The 21,392-nt window shown below is 32.4% G+C and overlaps 1 protein-coding gene across 2 annotated transcripts in view; it reads left to right on the top strand.

Moving 5' to 3' along the window:
* The first annotated feature begins 2,606 nt into the window (after positions 1–2,606).
* LOC127712183 (mediator of RNA polymerase II transcription subunit 21-like) overlaps positions 2,607–21,392 on the top strand; it is a 31,718-nt gene continuing 12,932 nt past the window's right edge. Inside the window, exon 1 of one of the 2 annotated variants that reach the window (XM_052218488.1) lies at positions 2,607–2,744. In XM_052218488.1, coding sequence (XP_052074448.1) covers positions 2,703–2,744 — 42 coding nt within the window. In that variant the 5' untranslated portion in view covers positions 2,607–2,702. Of the gene's footprint in view, positions 2,864–21,392 lie in introns of both variants that reach the window. The other variant, XM_052218489.1, reaches the window with a different exon arrangement.

Here is a 21,392-nt window from a genome sequence, read left to right as displayed (position 1 = left end):
AAAAGAAAAACCAAAACAACTCGCAAAACCAAGATGGCGGCCTACCAAAATGGCGTCCTCAACCTGTTCCTGACCGATGGCACAAAATTATTTAAACGCTCACCAAACGCCTTCGGGCACCGAGCCGACCGTGCAAGGGCTGTATAGCCAGTCAAGGTCGTTAAAAACTTCCATTTGTTGTTGTTCATTGCCAATTACTTCTGATGTACACTACTAAGTGATTGTTTAAATTATGTCTGAAAGATAAATGACAAGGGTTAACTGGACCCTTTTTCAAAAGAAAAGAGAAACTGATGTGAAATCTAAATGTAAAAAAGGTTTTTCAAGTAAGGTCTACATTTTACATCATAAATTTTTTATTTTATTTTGTAATTTCTTCTGTTTCTAAAAATAAAACATAAAAGGTGAAATATGAAATTGTGATTTAAACGTAGTTGTTGTGCAAATTAAGGGACCCGCTAACATTGATTCATATCTAGCTTATTTTATCTACCGAGAAAGTGCTTATCCTTTTTAAGACACACAGTAAATGTAATTGTCAGCAATAGTGCTATAATAATGTTCTTTTTGTCCACACCATACCTAAATATGATTTGAAATTATTCAAACTACTCTTCCAATCTTTCCATGAGTGATTTCCATCCGTGACTTTGATTAAGTAAGTAAGTGAGCAAATTTTATTTAGAGTCCACCCATATGTACAAGTATTAGATGTATGGCGTAACTTAAAATGAGGCAAGTTGCCTCACTATTTTTTAAAGAAAACAACTCGGAGATAAACAATGTAACGTGACACGGCTTCGAAATACATGTATAAGGCGAGGATGGTTCCAAACATTTGAAATCTCTTCCAAAGTCAATTCCTGATTCTAAACTTTAAGGCAGATAGAAAAAAAATTAATCCAATTTTGTGTTTAAAAAAGACCGATTTTATACAAATATCTTTGGGCTTTTTATAAAGGGACAAATATCATCCTTGCTGATTCCCGCCTTAAAAATTTAAGAGGTGTTAGTGAATGATGTCCGACCTTTCTTGTTTTTTAGTGCATGTCAAAAATAGAATAATTAATATGCCTTGATTTTAATTAGAAAATGAGTGAACGAAAATAAAATAGAATACAAGTAAGAAATACATCTCAAAATGTGTTCTCGTGTTGAATGTAAATGAAATATTTCCCAACTGGACAATTTACTAAATCACCAATCTTTTATACAATTTTTTTTTATTGGCTGAAAGACGAATCATTTTATTCCGTAGTATGTTCCTAAATTATGCATACCTGTCAACCTATGAAAATGGAAATGAAAATGGAGAAGAAAATCTCAGGTCATAACGCGTACGAACTTTTTTCACCTGAACTTAAGTATTTAGAGGACATTTCTTTAGATTTTAAATCGAACAGTTTCCAAAATATATTCACATGGTGAAGAACTAACTGAATTTAATTTTGTTTTATCATTGCATAATGAGCCATTCACATATATATAAATGTGTTATACTTTATCATTTCAAGCCAAGTCATACCCCTCTCCTTGTTTCATTCATAGTATCATCTCAGGCTATTTGTTTTCCAGTATGTATCATTAAACAATTGTTGATATTGGAATGTAATAAAATAATTAAGCATTTAAAGGAAGTAGAGATAAAAAAAAATAATTTTCAAAATAATTTTTCTAATTGTTCTGAGGTAGAAAAATAAAAGAAGGTAATATTCTGATATGTATTTGCATTCAATTTGATTGACATTTAATCTTTTTACAAAAAAAAACATAAAATTAAGGAGTATATTGTGAAAAGTGACAAAAAAGGGGAAGTAACTCAAATTTATTGTCCAACAACTTTGAAATAGACAAATTATTCATGACCTTAAGCTAAGGTCATTGGTGTTAATTAACAGTGTATTTGACACCAAAGCTGTCAAGTGTAGCCATGCACTTAGTGGGTCACTTAATTTGACAGTTAACACAGCTTTTAGAACTTCATGTCCAGGAAGAATTGCGAATTTGCCGGTATTTCAAAGGAAAATGAGGGTAAAAAATCACTTATGAAATCAGTCTAAAGGCTCAAGAATCTGGGTGAAAACGGGTCATTTTCCGAATTCACGAGTTATTTAACGACCCGGCGGGTATTTAAAAATCCCGGGTATGGGGTGAAATTCTCGGGTGTGACCCGCAGGATACGGGTCAGTTGACGGGTATGAAATAAAAATTAAACCTTTACAACTCATTTTAACAGATGTAAACAATTCAAATATACCAACTTGGCCATTTAAACCTTCTCTAATAAATTGTTCCATTTCTTTTCTTAATTTTAACTGGATATCAGTCTGATCTAGCTATTGAATTTATTGTTGACTCAAGTTGTTCTCGGGTTGAATATAAATGAAATATTTGCTACTGGACACAACCCAATATTATAGAAACATTAGCTCCGCCCACCTAACTAATCAATGCTATGACCAGGAAACACACAGTCACATAAAATGGAATTAAACATGTTGTGATGTATTCACAGGCGATGATGAACAGACATCGGTACTTTCGAACGTAGTGTAAAAACACGGAAATTGTTGTACAATGTTGCATTGTGCCATTTGTTGGTTATTACTCAGCCCTTTGTAAAAGATCAAGGCTGACACTGCTATTTTACCTAGCTAAAATTATATGCATAGAGTTTAGACTAAATTAGTGGCAGATTTGAAATGGCAGACAGACTGACACAGCTACAGGATGCTGTTAATCAAGTAATGAAGTGAATTCAATCATTAACGTCGGTTTTATGTTGCAGGTTCAAGTCCTTTCTTCAACTTAAACAGGTTTTATATAATCCCTTTTGCAAAAGGGATTAGTTTTATACTACTAGGTACGGAAAGTTTTTTTTTAACATCAACTGATCTAAGAAAACTTTACCTCATTTTAAAGGCATTGTGAAGACATTTTCAAAACATTTTCACTTTTATCAATACACATAATAACAACGAAGAAATAGCAAATTTTCAAAATGGTAATTTTTTACTATTCTAGATCGTCCTGAACATGCATGAAATATTTGCCACTGGACGTTAAGCAACCAACAATCAATCAATACTATTCTAGAAAAACTGTTTCCTCTCTTTAAAAATAATAAAATACATTTTTTTAATCATTTGGGTTATAGTTTTGTTTATATTGCTTCTTTTACATCTTGTTAGTCAATTTCAATCCTACATGTTAAGTTTTTTGGTCAAAATAGAAGCATAAAGCATGAAAATGTCAACCACTCTCGTGAAATTCTATCGTCCAAAGTCACGTAACATGACGATACCTTTATATATTCCTTTCTTCAGAACATCAGTTGGTATATTGAAAATGTAAAGTAAAACTTTTTTTTATAAACATTTGAATGTAAAGAAACAAAATATAATTTAAAATATGAATATTACTATTTATATACAAATGTATATGTTTGTGTGTGTGTACCATGAGAGACGAGAAAAGTTTTGAAGTATGTCATCTGTCTTTGTATAGTCATGATAGTTTTAGAATGTTCCTTTTCATTAACATTCTATTTAATGAAATATTCTTATTCTTATATAGCATGTATAGTGAATGCTTATAAATGAAAATAAACAACAACCTTCCAACAATTAAACTACAGGTCTAAAATACCTGTTGCACTGAAAAACAATGAAAATAAATATAACACTATTTATATTTGAGAAATTTCAAACAAAATAATTATGTCAGATCACTGTAAATACTTGTATGTATAAAAGTAAAGTAAATTCATATCTGTAAATCAGTTACAATGTTTATACAGTGAAATCTGTAAACCAATCTCATTCACGACTGAAGTTCAAAATGCATTGAACATGTTGAATCTGAGATGAAGGGACTTCAGAACATGGTTTCCGGTTTATTCAGGGTTTGGTTTAGACAAGTTTCACTGAATCAAGCATTAGTTGTTAGTATGACTTTAGCTTCCCAGATATAATATAATTATTATTTCAGGATATATATTAAATTGCATGGTGTTCGCTAGTGTTTTTTTTTCTCGACATGAAATTACTTCAATACTGATCAATACAGAAAGTGGTAAGCTCCAAGGTAAAACTTGATTAGTTCATGTATTCCTATACATGATCATGCTGAAATCATATTAAAAAATTGCACTTCCGGTGCAACTACATGCAAAACGAATCTTGAACAGAACTTCAAACATGGTTTGAGACCTACCATCTCCGGTATTATCTCAAGTTTTTTGGCTCGATAATCCTCGAGCAGTCTGTATGTGTAGATAGCTGTAGTATCCGTTACGTTCCCTTATTTAATTGTACCATTGTGTTTAGAACATATATGTGGGGAAAATTTCAACAACTCAGTTAATGTGATCACACACACACACACACAAATATGTATACAAAAAATAATATCTTTATAGTGTACTGTTAAATACAGTCTGAAAAATAGGGTCATATTAATATTATTTTGAAAGTTATATTAATTATTCTAAGACAAATAGTATTTGTATAATAATTAATATAACTTTCAACTTGGAAAGTGGCAGTCAGGGAAAGGTGGGAAGGGGAATCTTCTTGTATCAATATGGGATGGAAGACAGGGGAGAATTGATGACAGGGGAATGAATTACCATGTTGGTTTTTTTTTTTCTAAAACCTTAACTGTGAATAGCAGACGAAGTGAACTACAACTACTGCATGGATTCCTATGTATGCTTTTAGTTGAACATGTTGAAAATACATATATTGATTGTTGTTAAACCACATTATTCAGTATCCTTACCACATTGTATCTCGTGTGCAATGGCAAATGGTTAAACTATCTTTAAATCGCAATAAACTGGCTGTAAAATGCAAAAAAAAAACCTATCACGCTGATTTCCAATCAAAACTAAACCAAAAGTTGTCCAGGCAAGGGAAATAGCTATGTATACACAAAAAGGAGAGTTATTTATAAAAATTAATTTTGATATGAAAACAGCTATCTAGATTTATTCATTGGACCTAATTATTTGATTAATATATTAAACTTAATAAAAAAGTACATTTTATGGCTGTATAACGTTCCCTTGTATTTTATTGAAACGAATGTTACTTTCAAACCCTTGTTTGTACCTCAAATATTTCATCGTATTCCCGAAAATTATAATATACAGAATCATGAATATTCATATAATATCTATCAAAAGCAATCAGAACCTTCTGAGACTTAACAAGTTAATAGAAGGCCGTAATCGGAGGTCACCCAAAGATTTTATTTTTACACACATCTGGGAACAATTATTTAGGGTAATTTGGAGTTATCTCCTATTGGTTTGCCATACCTATTTATACATATATAAACGAATGTTCCATCCATGTTTTGTGAATTATACCCTGTTAGTTAAATTGTTTATGTAGAGCAGGGTTCCGCCTGTGCATTCACTGTAGGTCTTCTGACAACATACTGACTATCCTCAGAAACAGCACAATAAATGTATTTACACTTTTGGTATTTAGCTGAATTTTGTCTCCCAATGACCTTAGATCTGCTCCGGATAACCTTCTGACGTCAAGCAACAATCACTTTTTAATTGTGAGGTAAACTTTTTAAAATTGTGACGTCAAATTTTACAGGAACTTGTGTGATTTTACGTAATGGCGGACAAATTTGCATACAATGCAAGTGTAAATACATCTATACAACAAATGACTGGTGTCAGTAATCTAGAAATGGCAAGAGCCAAAGAGGTGTCAATTGCGTCAAGCAATGCATTCGCTCATTTAACAAATAATCAAGATCAATGAAACAGTTTCATATTTAGAATAGACAGACAATAAAATACAAACATCGCCAGATCGCAGTATGGCTTTATGAAATTTAAATCTTTTAATACATTTTAACAATCCAACTTTCCTTTACATGATACAAAACAGAAGCTGCATTTGCAGTGGAAAAAAACCATGATAACTTAACATAGGCACTTGTCTCTGAAAAAAATACCTATATACTTTAATATAACACAAGGTACCTAACTCTTATATTTGAGAAATGTCACCTGGTCCTGTACTTCCTTTATATTTCGCTTTTTGGGGTTGTCTATCCAACTGAAACTTGTTTTCCCGTAAATCAACATTGATTTTTCTACAAAATGGTGTATAACACGCCATTTCTTTATCGGAATCATTCTTAATAGGCTTTCCAAGTATGTCAACCGTAATTATTTCGTCTTCTCACAGCCCTTTGGAAATATTAATCTGGCAGTGAATGATTATTATAAAAAGTATTTCCCAAAAACCTATTAGTTTTATCTCTGAATAGAACTTATCATCAAGAACGTAAATTTGTAAAAGATTCCATGAAAATAATCTAATAAGTGTTATTTGACTTGAGGTATGTCTAATGAGTTACAAGTTTCTATTTTTAAACTCAAATTTTTCATTCCATCAATGTCATTCAGACTCTCGCTGGATATTACATATAAAATTGAGATAGCTCCAAAAAACATTTATTTTTAGCAATAAGATTTGACCAATCACACACCGAGATATGTATAAGAGAGGGGAAAGATACCAAAGGGACAAGTATAATTAACCATTTACTGTGAGATTAATATTTCCAAGGGGCTGTGAGAAGACAAAATAATTACAGTTGACATACTTGGGAGGCCTGCTACGAATGATTCTGACAACAAAGGTAGGCGTGTCATACACTATACAAGTTTTAGTGGGGTAGACAACCGAGGAATCAAAATATAATGAAAGTTCGCGACCGATTGTCATTTTTCAAAAATGGGAGTTAAGTACCTTGTGTTATATTAAGGTATATAGGGGGGAAAAATTTCAGAGACAAGTGCCTGTGTAAATTAACCAAGTAAAAGGAAATTATTTGACCTTACTTCCTTAGTCATGTTAGTGCTTTAAGTTTGTTTGAACTACTAATTTCCCACACAAGAAATTTAGACTTGACCGATAACTTAAAAAGAAAAACTACAGTAGTTGTTCATAAAAAATTTTTCAATCAATTAAGTTAATGATGTCACACATTCTGACATTCCAAGATAAAAAAAAAACATGCGCCAACTGGTTCCCAACTTTGTTAGACAGGAAAATGAACTTTGTAATTTCATGCACCAGGGACCAAAGTCAGAGAAGTCAACAACAAAAAAACAACACATTATCCCGGTAAATCAATTCCAGTTTAAATCCTGGTCCAGCCAGAGCAATATCTGAAACTCATCATTTAGTAGCATTGACTAGTTCAATACCTTTAAAACCATGCAACAATACAAAATTTGAATTCTAGAGTAAGGCTGGAACAATTTAAAAGATTGACGACCAGTCGCTCTAAAATATCTCTCTCGGATTAACCATCTTCTTTAATACGGCTTTCAAAATGTACCTCATCTCTTTTTAAACCTGATTCTCATAAAATAACTAGCTATCCAACGAGTGTACAATTCTTTCTATATTTTGGAACCAAAACGTAAACTATGAATATAAAGAGATGTTTGACTCTTAAAGCTGAAAAATAAATAGATTGGAAAGAAAAAGTCAAACATTGAAACTAAATAAAATTGCATAAAAGTACAATTTACCAGTACGAAAGGTTTCCCCAATCATATGGAAATACAACATATGGAAAAACTGTCAAGACAAGGTTTAAATATTAAATTCTGGACATCGAGTCTGTACCATGAGAAAAACGATTCAGGCTAAAACTCTAAAGACAACTCCCAGGTTAAATATAATAACTAAATATAGAAAAAGGGGATTAACACAAGCCATAAACGTTACACTATGTCCTATTTTTTTTAGGGATTAAATCTAAAGTATATAGATGCAGGATTTGTTATTTGAAGCTTATGACAATTAGCTGTTTTATTATGCGTCTTGTTCATAAGGAATTTATCCATATTTTTTTGACTACATAATTGAAGGAAGTCATTTCAGTCATTGAGACATTATGCCTACATTCTATATATTTCATAATAAATGCAGAAAAAGTGTTTTTTTTTTTTTTTTACATAAGATTATTGCGCACAGGTAACATGAATGAAAAAACGGGAGGTCACAAAAGAAGTCGTTAACTTAGTTAGTCGCACACAGCCAGATATACAGACCTGTACAATGTTAAAGAGGTAGATACATGTACATGATATAAGAGCAAAGATTTCCATCTCTATTAAACATTTAAATTGTCATATTATCAACTGATTATCCATTTAACACAACTACAAGGCTTATCAAAAACGACCCAGGGATTAGAATAGTGATCAGCCAATTTAAAGAGAGCCAGCAATTACAATTGGATATCTAATGTACTCTCGAAGGGCAATAATGTCGTGGCTCAATGAAGAGCAAAGGGAAGTTATGCATTTTCAGTCATATTTAATGTTTATGCCATGGGAATAACAATTTTAACATTGCAACTACAAATTATATTCATAAAGAAATTTAAAAAAACTGAATAGATGTATATTAATAAAAAAAATATTCCAATGTGTTCATTTTGATTATCTCTTGCTCAAGCTGGAAAGGAATTATTTTGCCCCTTTAATAATTGATCAGTAGAACCTGTATTTGACTCTGTAATTACAGCCAATGTATAGAGCATTTGCTGAAAACCAAGTTTGATTCCAGCATGCAATTATAATTTAGGGATTTCTACTGTTCCCTCAAGGGGCTAAAATGTTTAGTATAGAGAATATATTCACATGATATAATCAGATGTACAATGAATAAGTTCTAAAAGGTAAATAGGAGGTGAATTCCATTTTCATATTGATCCTTACGTCTATACATTATAAATGTTAAATATGACGTGCCCAAAAATAAATACAGAAATAGCTCTATTCAAACATTTAAGGAATGACTAATATATTTTCTGTCTATTGGAAATAACATCAAAAATGTGGTGCATACTGAGTTATGTAAGTGTGTGCACCACATTTTTGAGGTTATTTCGAATAGACAGAAAAAAATATAGTCATTCCTTATAATTTAATTCTTAATTCCATTTTTAAGGAGTAAATCATGAAAAAACATTGATGAAGTCACAATCACATGACAAAATTATGTCTATGAGTTGATAGACAAAAAACTTTCAGCCAATCAAAAGACATGTTACATCCAAAATTAAATTATTAAACTTGACTGTGTTTACTTCTTTTTCATCAAGATTTGTGCTTCAAAATATTGATTTAAAGAAGCTCAGGTGTCTTCTTCCAGTTTGGATTGTAAAATAGATGAAAACAATCGGTCTAGATCTTTAATGAAGTATGCAGTTTTGAGAAAGGAATTCAATTGATTTGTAAGACTTTTCATCTAGATGAATAACATAATGTGTTTTATCTTATAATTATGACTTTTTTTTTAAAACACAGAACATTTTTTGTTTTTTAACTCACCTGGCCCAATGGGTGCACTATTGCATCTGTTGTGGTTTTCTATCTTCATAAACTTTTTAAAATATCTTCTCTTTTGAAACTACTGGGTTAAATGGTACCTTTACCTGTATGTTCCTTAGGGAATTTTGTTTAAAAAATTGTATCCAGGAATTTAATCCATAAAAAACAGGGCAGCTTGTTGCTATAAATATAAAACATGTACATGTAGGGCTAATTTGCAGTTTTGAGCATATATTTCATAAACTAAAGCAGTTAAAGTAAAACTAACATGTGGTAAACTTTTACAAATTAATTTGCTGATGACCTTTTGATATTATCTGAAAGTAAAGAAGGCCTACAAAATAGTCTGAACAACTTAGAAAAATATTGTGAAAAGTGGCAATTGACTTTAAATATTAATAAAACTAAAACAATGATTCTGCAGCAATATAATAAAAAAATGGAACCATCTTTTACAAAATATAAAAATGAAAATTTGACAAATGTCTCTGAATATTCATTTCTTGGAATTCTTGTAAAAACAAATGGAAACTTATTGCAAAGCTCTGAAGAACTTGTAAATAAAGCAAGAAAAGTGATGTTTGCCATTAAAACTTATACTGGTTCTTTAAATAATCTGCCAGTTAAAGTAGCTTGCATTCCTTTTTGACTCTATAGTAAAACCAATAGCCACTTACAAATCAGAAATTACTTATATGGATACATATGTTTCAAAATTTAGATCAGAAAAAAGTGCAAATATCTCCAAAACAAATATAGATCTCCTTAATTTAACTGATAAATCATGTTTAGAAAAATTACATTTGTCTTTCTGTAAGTATATCCTGGGTACAAGAAAATCTTCATCAAACATAGCTGTGAGAACAGAGCTAGGAAGATACCCATTAGAGACGCATATAAAAACCCAGAGTATACTTTACCAAACAAGATTACTAAACTCTGAAATTAATCCATTATTATATGATTCCTTTTTTTCTTTCTAAAAGTTTGGATGAATCAGGTTGCTATACCTGGTTTACGTATGTTAAAAATATTTTGAAAGAGGTAAACATAGAAGTATCCATTCTTGAGGGAAACAAAGGAAAAAATTACTCAAAGTTGTTAAAAAAAACTTAAAACACCAATTTTTGAATTTCTACAAAAATATATTTGAACAAAGATTTGAAAAAATAGATAAAAAAAGTAAATTATATTTATATAAAAGTTTGAAGCAAAATTTAGAAATGGAAAATTAAACTGTAAGTCTTTTGAAAAGAGTACATGTAGTAACATAACAAAAATGAGAATTAGCTACCATAATTTATTGATAGAAAAGGGAAGACATCTAAAAATACATAGAGAAAAAAGACTATGCCCATCCTGTAATACATTGGAGGATGAAGCTCATTAACAGGATTTTCGAAGGAAATATCGGTTATTGATTTGGGGATGTATGGTGGGTGGGCGGGCGGGCGGATAGGCGCTTGCCAAACTGTGTCTCTTCAATAACATAAAAACACTGTGATGATTTTTTTTTCAAATTTAGATATGTTGTTTCTTGTGACTAAATGAAGGTCAAGTTCAATTTTCACGATTGTAGTATTTCTCCTTTTTGAGTTATTGCCATTTTTAATATCCAAAAGTGGTATTTTTAAATATTTTTCTCTTGTAATCATAAGCATATGGTAAATGTCTTAACTCACAATTATAATTGGAGTGACAGATTTATTTGAAAATTTTCTATTTCCAAAGTGGTGATGATTATAAGCTATATTATTAGACATTTTGAAGTTAATTACATTACTAATTATAATATATGTAAGGTTAGAGTACTATGTTAAACCATGGTTCTGTTCAAAGGGAAATAACCCTTCAGATTTGCAAGTTTGATTTTCAATATTAATTAGATTTGGGAAATATCTTAGCATATGATAATAATTGGAGTGACAGATTTATTTGAAAATTTTCTGTTTCCTGATTAGATCTGTAGGACTGTATATAAAGTTTGAAATTTACTAGTAAGACTGTATAAATGAAGTTTGAAATTTACTGTTCATTATTAGACACTTTCAAGATAATTACAGATAAGTTTTATAGGTTTTTAAGAGATAGACATTTTGAAGTTTTGATTTTCGAAGGAAATATCGGTTATTAAAATGGTGATGTACGGCGGGCAGCTGGAAGGACCTACAGGCGGCTGCCAAACAGTGTCAGCACAATAACATGAAAATGCTTTAACAAATTTTTTTCAAATTTAAATATGTTGTTTCCTGGGACTTAATGAAGGTCTAGTTCAATTTTCAAGATTTTAGTATATCTCCTTTGTGAGTTATCGCCATTTTTAATATCCAAAAGTGGAATTTTTAAATATTTTACTCTTGTTATCTTTTTTATGACTAAGCATAATGTCTTATCTCACAATAAAAATTGGAGTGACAGATTTATTTGAAAATTATCTATTTCCTAAGTGGTAATGATTATAAGCTATATTATTAGACATTTTGAAGTTAATTACATTATTAATTATTAATTAGATCTGGGTTATATCTTAGCATATAATATCATTGGAGTGACAGGTTTATTTGAAAATTTTCTGTTTCCTGATAAGATCTGTAGGGCTGTATGTATAAAGTTTGAAATTTACTAGAAGGACTAAAAATGAAATTTGAAAATTTACTGTTCATTATTGGACATTTTGTAGATAATAATTAAGTCTCCCTAAACCATATATATTCTTACCCCCACCCCCTTCAATTTGAGAATGTGCTTTTATCTTGTAAATGATTGAGATCCCCACCCCTAAACCATATATATTCTTGTATGGGACAAAAAAACAAATCAAATGAAATATTACGGGAGTCCCTGGGTTCACCCCCACCCCCCTTCTTTTTGAAAACTTGTAAACGGTCAAGATCCCCACCCCGAAACCATATATCTTCTTGTATGGGACAATCAAAAACAAATCAAATGAAATATAGGGGAAGTCCATGGAGGTTACCCCCACCCCCCTTCTTTTTATACGACCGCAAAAAAATTTTTGTGGTCGTATATTGGTATGACGTTGGCGTCGTCATCGTCATCCGGCGTCGTCCGAAGACACATTGGTTTTCGCACTCTAACTTTAGTTTAAGGGAATGGATCTCTATGAAATTTTACCACAAGGTTCAATACCACAAAAGGAAGGTTGGGATTGATTTTGGGGGTAATTGCCTCAAAATTTTAGGAATTAGGGGCCAAAAAAGGGGCAAATAACAAGCATTTTTCTAGTTTCATGACAATAACTTGTGTGTAAGTGTATGGATCTTTCTGAAATTGTACTACAAGGTTCCATATCATAAAGGGAAAGCTGGAATTGAGTTTGGGGGTAATTGCCGAAAGGTTTAGGAATTGGGGCCAAAAAGGGGCCAAAAATAAGCATTTTTAGCTCACCTGACCTGAAAGGTCAAGTGAGCTTTTCTCATCACTTTGCGTCCGTCGTCCGTAAACTTTTACAAAAATCTTCTCCTCTGAAACTACTTGGCCAAATTAAACCAAACTTGGCCACAATCATCATTGGGGTATCTAGTTTTGAAAATGTGTCCGGTGACCCGGCCAACCAACCAAGATGGCCGCCATGGCTAAATATAGAACATAGGGGTAAAATGTAGATTTTGGCTTATATCTCTGAAACCAAAGCATTTAGAGCAAATCTGACATGGGATAAAATTGTTTATCAGGTCAAGATCTATCTGCTCTGAAATTTTCAGATGAATCTGACAACCCGTTGTTGGGTTGCTGCCCCTGAATTGGTAATTTTAAGGAAATTTTGCCGTTTTTGGTTATTATATTGAATATTATTATAGATAGAGATAAACTGTAAACAGCAATAATGTTCAGCAAAGTAAGATCTACAATTTAGTCAACTTGACCAAAATAGTCAGTTGACCCCTTAAGGAGTTATTGCCCTTTATAGTCAATTTTTAACCATTTTTCGTAAATTTTTGTAATCTTATACAAAAATCTTCTCCTCTGAAACTACTAAGACAAATTTAACCAAACTTGTCCACAATCATCATTAGGGTATCTAGTTCAAAAAATTTGTCCGATGACCCCGCCGGCGAACCAAGATGGCCGACATGCCTAAAAAATAGTACATAGGGTAAAATGCAGTTTTTGGCTCATATCTCTGAAACCAAAGCATTTAGAGCAAATATGACAGGATAAAATTGTTCATTAGGTCAAGATTTATCTGCCCTGAAATTTTCAGACCAATCAGGCACCACGTTGTTGGGTGGCTGCCCCTGAATTGGCAATTTTAAGAAAATTTTGCAGCTTTTGGTTATTATCTTGAATATTATTATAGATAGAGATAAACTGTAAACAGCAATAATGTACAGCAAAGTAAGATCTACAAATAAGTCAACATGACCAAAATTGTCAATTGACCCCTTAAGGAGTTATTGCCCTTTATAGTCAATTTTTTACAATTTTCATAAATTTTTGTAAATTTTTACAAAATATTTTCCACTGTAACTACTGGGCCAAGTTCATTATAGATAGAGATAATTGTAAGCAGCAAGAATGTTCAGTAAAGTAAGATCTACAAACACATCACCATCACCAAAACACAATTTTGTCATGAATCCATCTGTGTCCTTTGTTTAATATGCACATATACCAAGGTGAGCGACACAGGCTCTTTAGAGCCTCTAGTTCTAGTTTCCAGACAATAACTTGTGTTCAAGAGTATGGATCTCTCTGAAATTGTACTGCAAGGTACCATACCACAAAGGGAAGGCTGGGATTGATGATGGGGGTAATTGCCTCAATATTTTAGGAATTAGGGGCCAAAAAGGGACAAAAAACAAGCATTTTTCTAGTTACAGGACAATAACTTGTGTGTAAGTGTATGGATCTTTCTGAAATTGTACTACAAGGTTCCATATCACAAAGGGAAAGCTGGGTTTGAGTTTGGGGGTAATTGCCCTAAACGTTAGGAATTTGGGGCCAAAAAACACATTTTTCTAGTTTCCAGACAAAAACTTGTGTTCAAGTGTATGGATCTCTCTGAAATTGTACTGCAAGCTACCATACCACAAAGGGAAGGCTGGGATTGAGTTTGGGGGTGATGAATCATAAGGGGGTTAAAAAAATTAGGGGGGGGATTTTTTTTTTTTTCCTTTTTTTTTTCTTTTAAAATTTTCCATTTTAAGTTGGTTATTTCTGATTTATATTTAAAAGCAAATAAAAATGATATGGTAGGAGATACACACCAAACAGGATGTGTAAATTATTATATAATAAGTATTGTGCAATAGCAAGAAATTTTCAATTGCACAGTATTGCACAATAGCAAGAAATCTTTAATTGCACAGTATTGCGCAATAGCAAGAAATCTTCAATTGCACAGTATTGCGCAATAGCAAGAAATATCCTATAGCACAATATTGCGCAATAGCAAGAAATTGTCAATTGTACAGTATTGCGCAATAGCAAGAAATATTTAATTGCACAGTATTGTGCAAAAGAAGATACTTCGTATAAATTGCTTATTTCTTTACCAATTTCAATGGGGTTTTATTCTTGAATTCTTGGGGTTCTTTAATATGCTGAATCTAACCGTGTATTTAGTTTTTGGATTTTGGGCCCTGTTTTTAAATTGGTCCACATTGAGGTCCAAAGGGTCCAAAATTAAACTTTGTTTGATTTCATCAAAAATTGAATTATTGGGGTTCTTTGATATGCCTGATCTAACTGTGTATTTAGATTTTTAGTTTTGGGTCCCGTTTTTTAAATTGGTCTACATTAAGGTCCAAAGGGTCCAAAATTAAACTTAGTTTGATTTTAACAAAAATTGAATCCTTAGGGTTCTTTGATATGCTGAATCTAAACATGTATTTAGATTTTTGATTATGGGCCAAGATTTCAAGTTGGTCCAAATCGGGGTCCAAAATTAAACTTTGTTTGATTTCAACAAAAATTGAATATATGGGGTTCTTTGATATGCTGAATCTAACCATGTATTTAGATTTTTGATTTTTGGGCCCCGTTATCAACTTTGTCCACATTGAGGTCAAAAGGGTCCAAAATTAAACTTTGTTTGATTTCATCAAAAATTGAATTCTTTGGGTTCCTTGATATGCTGAATCTAACCATGTATTTAGATTTTGGATATTGGACCATAATAGGTGAATGTCCAATTTAAAATTTTTAAGTTCTTAGACCACATTCATTCTGTGTCAGAAACCTATGCTGTGTCAAATATTTAATCACAATCCAAATGCAAAGCTGTATCAAGCTTGAATGTTGTGTCCATACTTGCACCAACTGTTCAGGGTTCGACCTCTGCGGTCGTATCAAGCTGCGCCCTGCGGAGCATTTTATTGAAAACTTGTAATCGGTCAAAATTCCGCACCCTGAAACCATATATATTCTTGTATGGGACAACAAAACGAATCAAATGAAATAAAAGGCGAGTCCCCTGGGGTCACCCCCACCTCCTCCTGTTTAAGAACTTGTAAACGGTCGAGATCCCCACCCCTAAACCATATATATTCTTGTACGGGACAATAACACAAATCAAATGAAATATAGGGGAAGTCCATGGGGTCACCCAACCCCCCTTCTTTTTGAAAACTTGTAAACAGTCAAGATCCCCACCCCTAAACCATATATATTCTTGAATATGACAATAAAACAAATCAAATGAAATTGAGGGGGAATCCCCTGGGGTCACCCCCACCCCCTTTTTTTTTGAAAACTTGTAAACAGTCAAGATCCCCATCCCGAAACCATATATATTCTTGTATGGGACAATAAAACAAATCAAATGAAATATAAGGCGAGTCCCCTGGGGTCACCCCCCACCCCCTCCTGTTTAAGAACTTGTAAACGGTCCAGATCCCCACCCCTAAACCATATTTATTCTTGTATGGGACAATAACACAAATCAAATGAAATAAAAGGCGTGTCCCCTGGGGTCACCCCCACCCCCTCCTGTTTGAGAACTTGTAAACGGTCGAGATCCCTACCCCTAAACCATAAATATTCTTGTATTGGACAATAAAACAAATCAAACAAAATATTGGGGAAGTCCATGGGGGTCACCCCACCCCCCTTCTTTTTGATAACTTGTAAACGGTCTAGATCCCCACCCCTTAACCATATATATTCTTGAATGGGACAATTAAACAAATGGAAAGGAAATTAAGGGGAAATCCCATAGGGTAACACCCACCCCCCCTCTTTTTGAAAACTTGTAAACGGTCAAGATCCCCACGCCGAAACCATATATATTCTTGTATGGGACCATAAAACAAATCAAATGAAATATAAGGCGAGTCCCCTGGGGTCACCCCTACCCCCTCCTGTTTAAGAACTTGTAAACGGTTGAGATCCCCACCCCTAAACCATATATATTCTTGTACAGGACAAAAAACAAATCATATGAAATAAAGGGAGAGTCTCCTGGGGACCATCCCCCACCCCCCCTTTTGAGAACTTGTAAACGGTCGAGATCTCCACCTCTAAACCATATAAATTCCTGTTCGTAATTTCAAGAAGATTTGAATGACATACAGGGTTAATCCATAGGCGTCACTAATGCATATCATAAACCAATTTGTACTGGACATTGCCCAATGTCAAGCGACAATGGGAATGACGAATTATTGGAGCTTTGTTTGGGAGACTTCGTAACAGCATTCTGTTACAATTATTTCTTGTTACTGATAAGTTTATAGATTTTGAAATGACATTGTATTAATGATAAATAAAATTTTGGATTTTTTTCTTCTTTTCTTTGGTAAATTGTTGTAGAATTTTGTGGCAAGTTTGTTTGTTATTCTGTAAAAACTAATTTTCAGAATGCTATATGTAATTTTTTTTGATGAAGTGAACTCCTTTAAAAACTAAGCTTATATTGTCTTTTAATAAACATATATTTAGATTTCTGATTTTGGGCCCAGTTTTCGAGTTGGTCCGAATCGGGGTCCAAAATTGAACTGTGTTTGATTTCAACATAAATTGAATATATATAGGGTTCTTTGAAATGCTGAATCTAAACCTGTATTTATTTTCATTATTAATTAGATAATACCACATTTAGGTCCAAAGGGTCCTAAATTAAACTTATGTTTAATTTCATCAAAAATTGAATTCTTGGGGTTCTTTGATATGCTGATTCTAATAATGAACTTATATTTTGGATATTAGGCCATAATAGGTAAATGTCCAATTTCAAAAATTTCAGTTCTTTGACCACATTCATTTTGTGTCACAAACCTATGCTGTGTCAAATATTTAATCACAATCCAAATTCAGAGCTGTTTTAAGCTTAAATGTAGTGTCCATACTTGCTCAACTGTTCAGGGTTCGACCTCTGCAGGAAAATCCGGTTTGCTGTCACTCAGACAGCCTCTTGTTGTGTATGTTTTCATTCATATAATGTTTGTATGTTATTTTTTATACGATCGCAAAAATTGAAAATTTTTTGGGCGTATATTGGTATGACGTTGGCGTCGTCGTCGTCGTCATCGTCTGGCGTCGTCCGAAGACACATTGGTTTTCGCACTCTAACTTTAGTTTGAGTGAAAGGATCTCCATGAAATTTTACCATAAGGTTCAATACCACGAAAGGAAGGTGGGGATTGATTTTGGGGGTTATGGTACCAACAGTTAAGGAATTAGGGGCCAAAAAAGGGCCAAAAATAAGCATTTTTGTAACTTCCAGACAATAACTTGTGTGTAAGTGTATGGATCTCTCTGATATTGTACCACAAGGTTCCATATCACAAAGGGATGGCTGTAATTGATTTTGGGGGTAATTGCCTCAAAATTTTAGGAATTAGGGGCCAAAAAAGGGGCAAAAAACAAGCATTTTTCTAGTTTCATGACAATAACTTGTGTGTAAGTGTTTGGATATTTCTGAAATTGTACTACAAGGTTCCATATCACAAAGGGAAAGCTGGAATTGAGTTTGGGGGGTAATTGCCCGAAACGTTTAGGAATTGGGGGCCAAAAAGGGGCCAAAAATAAGCATTTTTCTAGTTTCCAGACAATAACTTGTGTTCAAGTGTATGGATCTCTCTGAAATTGTACTGCAAGGTACCATACCACAAAGGGAAGGCTGGGATTGAGTTTGGGGGTGATGAATCATAAGGGGGTTCAAAAAATTTGGGGGGGGGGGATTTTTTTTTTTCTTTTTTTTTCTTTTTTTCCTTTTTTTTTCTTTTAAAATTTTCCATTTTAAGTTGGTTATTTCTGATTAATATTTAAAAGCAAATAATAATGATATGGTAGGAGATACACACCAAACAGGATGTGTAAATTATTATATAATAAGTATTGTGCAATAGCAAGAAATTTTCAATTGCACAGTATTGCACAATTGCAAGAAATCTTCAATTGCACAGTATTGCGCAATAGCAAGAAATCTTCAATTGCACAGTATTGCGCAATAGCAAAAAATATCCAATAGCACAATATTGCGCAATAGCAAGAAATTGTCAATTGTACAGTATTGCACAATAGCAAGAAATATTCAATTGCACAGTATTGTGCAAAAGAAGATACTTCGTATAAATTGCTTATTTCTTGATCAATTTCAATGGGGTTTTATTCTTGAATTCTTGGGGTTCTTTAATATGCTGAATCTAACCGTGTATTAAGTTTTTGGATTTTGGGCCCTGTTTTTAAATTGGTCCACATTGAGGTCCAAAGGGTCCAAAATTTAACTTTGTTTGATTTCATCAAAAATTGAATTATTGGGGTTCTTTGATATGCCTGATCTAACCGTGTATTTAGATTCTTAATTTTTGGTTCCGTTTTCAAATTGGTCTACATTAAGGTCAAAAGGGTCCAAAATTAAACTTAGTTTGATTTTAACAAAAATTGAATTTTTAGGGTACTTTGATATGCTGAATCTAAACATGAATTTAGATTTTTGATTATGGGCCCAGTTTTCAAGTTGGTCCAAATCGGGGTCCAAAATTAAACTTTGTTTGATTTCAACAAAAATTGAATATATGGGGTTCTTTGATATGCTGAATCTAACCATGTATTTAGATTTTTGATTTTTGGGCCCCGTTATCAACTTTGTCCACATTGAGGTCAAAAGGGTCCAAAATTAAACTTTGTTTGATTTCATCCAAAATTGAATTCTTGGGGTTCTTTGATATGCCGAATCTAACCATGTATTTAGATTTTTTATTTGTGGACCCGCTATCAAATTGGTTCATATTGAGGTCAAAAGGGTCCAAAATTAAACTTTGTTTGATTTCATCAAAAATTAAATTATTGGGGTTCTTTGATATGCCAAATCTAACCGTGTATTTAGATTTTTAATTTTGGGTCCCGTTTTTAAATTGGACTACATTAAGGTCCAAAGGGTCCAAAATTAAACTTAGTTTGATTTTAACAAAAATTGAATTCTTGGGGTTCTTTGATATGCTGAATCTAAACATGTGTTTAGATTTTTGATTATGGGCCCAGTTTTCATGTTGGTCCAAGTTGGGGTCCAAAATTAAACTTTGTTTGATTTCAACAAAAATTGAATATATGGGGTTCTTTGATATGCTGAATCTAAACATGTATTTAGATTTTAGATTTTTGGCCCAGTTTTCAAGTTGGTCCAAATTGGGGTCCAAAATTAAACTTTGTTTGATTTCAACAAAAATTGAATATATGGGGTTCTTTGATATGCTGAATCTTACCATGTATTTAGATTTTTTATTTTGTGGGCCTGCTATCAAATTGGTTCATATTGAGGTCAAAAGGGTCCAAAATTAAACTTTGTTTGATTTCATCAAAAATTGAATTATTGGGGTTCTTTGATATGCCAAATCTAACCGTGTTTTTAGATTTTTTATTTTGGGTCCCGTTTTTTAAATTGGTCTACATTAAGGTCCAAAGGGTCCAAAATTAAACTTAGTTTGATTTTAACAAAAAATGAATTCTTGGGGTACTTTGATATGCTGAATCTAAACATGTGTTTAGATTTTTGATTATGGGACCAGTTTTCAAGTTTGTCCAAGTTGGGATCCAAAATTAAACTTTGTTTGATTTCAACAAAAATTGAATATATGGGGTTCTTTGATATGCTGAATCTTATCATGTATTTTGATTTTGGACATTGGACCATAATAGGTAAATTAAAAAAATTGAAGTTCTTAGACCACATTCTTTCTGTGTCAGAAACCTATGCTGTGTCAAATATTTAATCACAATCCAAATTCAGAGCTGTATCAAGCTTGAATGTTGTGTCCATACTTGCCCCAACTGTTCAGGGTTCGACCTCTGCGGTCGTATCAAGCTGCGCCCAGCGAAGCATTTTATTGTATGTTACTGTCACAAATCTTTTAAAATGATTTATATGGCAATAAAAATTATAGGTAAAACTGATCTGACAGCAGGTCAAGATTTGTACCATTTGGAGTAACTGCCCCTGAAATGTCCCTTTTAGCAAATTTCACAGTTCTAGGTTTTTATCTTAAAAATGTATTATGATAGACAGAAAATTGATATAGTAACAATGAGTGGAACAATAAGATCTACAAATAGTCAACATGGCCAAAATTGTCAATTGACAGCTTACACTTGTTATAGTTTTATTTGTATTTTTTTAAGAAACTAAAATAGATACAGATAATTTGTAAAAAGCAAATATGTTCTGCAAAACAAGAATTATAAAAGAGTTAAAAGGGCAGAAATGGCCATTTGACCCCGTATAGAAGTTATTGCCCTTGAAACATGATTTTTTACAGATTTTTTGCATTATTGTAAAAACCATAATAGATAGAAACTGTAAATATAAAAGATGTTAAGCACAATAATCAACATAGCCGAAATACCAGGGAGTCAACTGAATGATGAGTTTAGGTTAATTCAAGGAACTATTTATAATCAGTGATTTGCTTGAAACAATAAACAAAATTGCATAATTTAACCTGAATTTTTTTACTGTAATACAATTTATTTGTTTATTGCCCATATATCGCCATTTAACAGTACATTGTATTTTTAGAAGGTATTTGTACATGTATATTTG

The sequence above is a fragment of the Mytilus californianus genome, unplaced genomic scaffold (genome assembly GCF_021869535.1).
Source record: "Mytilus californianus isolate M0D057914Y unplaced genomic scaffold, xbMytCali1.0.p SCAF_8, whole genome shotgun sequence".
Classification (NCBI taxonomy): domain Eukaryota; kingdom Metazoa; phylum Mollusca; class Bivalvia; order Mytilida; family Mytilidae; genus Mytilus; species Mytilus californianus.
Note: the sequence above shows the minus strand (reverse complement) of the source record. Positions and strands in the feature narration are given on the sequence as shown.